The sequence below is a fragment of the Octopus sinensis genome, linkage group LG14 (genome assembly GCF_006345805.1).
Source record: "Octopus sinensis linkage group LG14, ASM634580v1, whole genome shotgun sequence".
Lineage (NCBI taxonomy): Eukaryota > Metazoa > Mollusca > Cephalopoda > Octopoda > Octopodidae > Octopus > Octopus sinensis.
Window position 1 is genome coordinate 10423761 of NC_043010.1, and position 5000 is coordinate 10428760.

The 5000-nt window shown below is 30.9% G+C and overlaps 1 protein-coding gene across 5 annotated transcripts in view; it reads right to left on the bottom strand.

Moving 5' to 3' along the window:
* LOC115219474 (protocadherin beta-6-like) overlaps positions 1-5000 on the bottom strand; it is a 200959-nt gene that overhangs the window by 147838 nt on the left and 48121 nt on the right. For all 5 annotated transcript variants that reach the window (XR_005001784.1, XR_003882299.2, XM_036508607.1 and 2 more), the window contains exon 2: positions 150-2575. Coding sequence is in view for 3 of the 5 variants with exons in the window: in XM_036508607.1 (XP_036364500.1) it covers positions 150-2531 (2382 nt within the window). In the remaining 2 variants the exon portion in view is untranslated. The remainder of the gene's footprint in view (positions 1-149; positions 2576-5000) is intronic.

Consider the following 5000-nt stretch of genomic DNA (forward strand, 5'->3'; position numbering starts at 1 on the left):
CTAATAATAATAATGATGATAATAATGATAATAATAATAATGATAATAATTACAATGATAATAATAATAATAATAATAATAATGATAATAATAATAATAATAATAATCATAGTTTTCACATAGAAATAATGGTTTGTTCTTGGACTTACCTGTGTAGGTGTTGGCAGCTTTCTGGTTATAGTAGATGTTTTCCAATCATACTGTAATTCCTCTTCAGTGAAAAGCTGACTTCTTGACCTCATCAGCTGAATATTTCTATTTCTCATCTCATCTGAATTTCCTGTTATGACAGCAGAATTGTTCGTTTGAGAGATTAAGTGTCTCTTTTCTCTAAAAGACCGATTTGATGTATCTACTGCAGTCATGTGCAGAGCATTTCTCTTATGACATCTGACAATGCATGCTGTTATAGAAACGACAACAACAACTGATACAATAACAGATGCCAAAGTTATTAGTATTACCAAATTAACATGTATTCTGTTATCCAAAAGTATGTGTTTGTCTTTCATCATTTTCAATGTTTTATTGCTAACTATCAATGTTAAAGATAAATTGGTGGTCGCAGTCAAAACAGGAGTGCCGCTATCTCTGACTGCACACTGTAGTTTATACAAGCCAGCATCATTCTGGTACACTGTACGAGAGAATGACAACACACCTGTGTATGAATCAATTGTAAACAATCGTTTTTCATTTCCTTTAACTATTTCATATTTGAAAAAAGCATTTCTTGGGCTATCTCTGTCAGCAACTTTCAATACTGAGATGTTATTTCTACTGTTTGGATGATAGTAGACATCTAGACTAAATGGGTTAACACTTGGGAAAATGAAATGTGGAGCATTGTCATTTTCGTCCATGACTTCAACAATAACATTTGCTTTATTACTTAGCGACGGTATTCCATTATCTCTCACCCACACTTGAAATTTGTATATATCCTGCCTTTCGCGATCTAGCGACTGTGTTGTGGAAATAAATCCATTATCAGTTATCTTAAAAGGAAGGGATGCATCATTTGAATTTTGCAGAGAAAAAGTCAGTCGTTTTCCAAGTCCGAGATCTTCATCAGTTGCATTGATGAATCCGACAGGGAAATTAGGTTCCTCGTTTTCATAAGTGAGAAACTTGAATGTATTTTTAGTAAACTGAGGCTGTACATCATTGACATCAGTCACTTGGATGGAGAAAGCTCTTTCAGTCTTTTGAGGAGGGAATCCTTTATCAGAGCACACAATTACAATTTGGTAATGATCTTCCTTTTCTCGATCAACTGGATTTTTGACTATGATTTTGAATTCTTTAGAATTCATAGTTAAAAGCTGGAATTTATCATGTTGTAGATTACAACTAACTATGCCATTTTGTCCAATATCATCATCGGTGATCATTACATATGCAATAAAACTGCCAACTTTAGTGTCCTCAGTTATTACAGCAGTGTTTTCGTCAAGAGCAGAGACAAAGTTGACATCAATTTTTGGTTGGTTATTGCGGTCATTAATAACATTTACTAGAACGAGAGCAATGGAACTTAAGGGCGGACTTCCTTTGTCAGTTGCTTCAACAAAAAGCATGTAAGTGACTTTTTCATTAAAATCAAATTCATTGCTAAGAAATATCTCCCCAGTTATTTGATTTAAAATAAACTGATATTTTGCAACATCTGAAGTTTTGGAACTAAAACGGTAAACTATTTTGCCATTTTTACCTGAGTCCAAATCATTAGCGAATAGAGTTGTTACAGGAATAGATTTTTGGTGTCTGTTTCTTATGGAGATGTTATAAACATTCTGTGAAAAAATTGGGGAGTTGTCATTTTCATCCGCCACTGCTATATATACCGTCAAAACGCTTTGTTTGACGGGTGATCCTCCATCTCTTGCAATAACTTCCAAAACATATCGGTCTTTTGCTTCTCGATCAAGTTTTTCTTCTAAAATAATTTCTAATTTACTGGTTCCATCAATTCTCTTGGAATATAATAAAGCAAATGGTTCGTCAGAACTCTTTTCAAGTTGATATGTAATCTGAGAATTAAGAACACCTACATCTTTGTCTATGGCATTTGGAACTGAAATTTTGGTTCCTCTGCCATCTCTTTCTGAAAACTGGATACTAACTTGTGTTAATGGGAATTCTGGTTGATGGTCATTAACATCATCAATGACAATTTTTATTTTTAAAATCTTCATAAAAGTCTTTGCTCGACGGACAGCAATTTTGATTGTTTTGAAACATTCTTTGGCATATGAACAAAGAGATTCTGCATCCAATACCTGAGCTGTATAAAGTTTACCGTTTTTAGAAACATTGAATAACTGTTTATCAGCGGCACCGCTCTGTTGTATTATGCTAAACCACACCTTATTGCGGTCTTTCATTTGTACATTGTCCAGCAATTTTGTATTTGTCGCAATATTTCCGATATATGTAGAAGGACTCCTGCCTTCCTCCACATGGTAAACAAGATCTACACAAAGAGTTTTGGTTAGGAATGAGAGTAACACACAAAGTGAAAGCAGCATATTCTTTTCTGTTGCAGTTGTAATCACAAAATGTCAAAATGATTCTGAAAGTGTAAAGAAAATAGATGAAAAAAAATAATAATACAAAAAATTTAATTAGATCAGACTATGCGTGTTTTTTTAAGAGCATTATTTGAAAAATGTCATATATATCTTGCTCCTACCCTCTTTTTCTATCTTTCTCTCCCTCTCTCCCTCTCTCACTCTTCTCACACACACACATTATACACACATACATATACATATACATACATATTTATGTATGAATATGTGCAAATATGCAAATATATACACATATATACAAATATATATATATATATATATATATATACACACACATACTTACACATATAACTGCGTATATATAGATGTATGTATATATAAACACATATATATGTGTGTATTTGTATCTATGTATATATATATATATATATATATATTATATATATATATATATATCTATATATATATATATTATATATATATATATGTATATATATATGTATATATATATCTATATATATATATATATATATATATATATATATATATATATATGTATGTATGTATATATATAGATACATACATACATGAATATATATGTGTATTATATAAAATAATGAAACAATAACATTTCGAAATTAAATTTATTATTTTTTTCTGAAATATTTCTTTTTGTAAAGTATCTGAAAAGTAATAAATATAAGCATGCTTCAGCAAATTTGAAAATACTCTTAAAAATATGATTTTCCAAGGGAAAAATTTTAAACTATAGATTTTCTTACTAACGTCTTTTATGTGACTCCATTGAACTCTAATTGAATTCTCATTGCATCAGATTACATTAATGATAGCTATTGCTTTCTCTGTGTCATGTTAATGTGGACATTCTAACTAATACAACCCTGCATAGAAACATTAAATATCGAACTAGATCATAACAACTGGGTGAGGCACTTCAGATATGTATAGATGTATACATAGATATATATACATGTATGTGATTGCTCATTTAGATATAGTGGCACTTGCATTCTTTAAACTATATGCTATTCCTTTTTATTTCATTTTTCATTATTTTATTTGTTTTGTTAAATATGCTTTTCACTAAAGTAAGCAATTATATTTCCTTATCATTTTTTTAATATTTTTATTTCTTTTTTTCCTTTTTTAATTTTTTTTTTTTCCTGGCTTTGGAATTTTGATTAAAGCCGAAATTATACAAAACATTTACTATATGGATGCAGAAATTTTCAGAGATATCTTATCAGTTTAATCAAAGGGAAAAATGTTCAATTAAGATGAATATGCATGTATACATCGGTAAATCAGTAAATCTGTGTACTTATATATATGAACCACTTTATCAGGAAATGTATATATTTATATACAGATCTATGATACGCGCATATATACATATGCATTCTTGTGCATGTGTGCTTCAATTAATGCAGCATATACAATTACCAGTATTCATGTATATATATGAATAAATTAATGAAAGTGTGTAAATGGAAGGGGAATTTTCTTTCATGCTTTTCTCATACTTATATTTCCATCCGCAAACATGCCAAACACACATAAAAAAAATAAAAAAAGAATTACCGTTAATAACTTTTACACAGAATCTATTCAATAATTTCTCTATAGCAAAAAATGAAAAAAAAAAATGAAAAAAAAAAATAAAAAAAAAATTGGAAAAGATTCCAATTAAATGCTAAAAATTTATTTTGAAATACATGAAGAGGGTCAAATCCTTCTGATGAATGTATCAATATGAAACTGCTAATAATAATGGGTAATAATGAGGAATACATCAATTGTAATTAAAATAGTGGTGACAATGATATTAACAATGAGGAGATTGTTGTAGTTGATGATGGTAATGATGATGATGACAACGATGATGATGATGATGGTAATGATGATGTTGATGACGATGACAATGACAGCAATGATGATGATGATGATGATGATGATAGTTGAAGAGGTAGTAGTAGTAGTGAGTTTAGTGTTGGCAGTAGTAGTGGTGGTGGTGTTGGTGTGGAGGCAGTGATGATGACTATGATAACAATGATGATGTTGGTGATAATGATGGTGTTGATATTCTTTTCTGCTCTATTATATCGACCCCCAGTATGCAACTGGTACTTAATTTACTGACCACGAAAGGTTCAAAGGCAAAGTTTGACCTCTGCTGAATTTGAACTCAGAATGTAAAGACAGATGAAATCCCGCTAAGCATTTCACCTGGCGTGCTAATGGTGTTGTTGATATTGTTAGTAGTGGCTGTGTGGTAAGTAGCTTGCTAACCAACTACATGGTTCCGGGTTCAGTCCCACTGCATGGCATCTTGGGCAAGTGCCTTCTGCTATAGCCCCGGGCCGACCAATGACTTGTGAGTGGATTTGGTAGACGGAAACTGAAAGAAGCCTGTCATATCTATGTATATATATATGTGTATGTGTG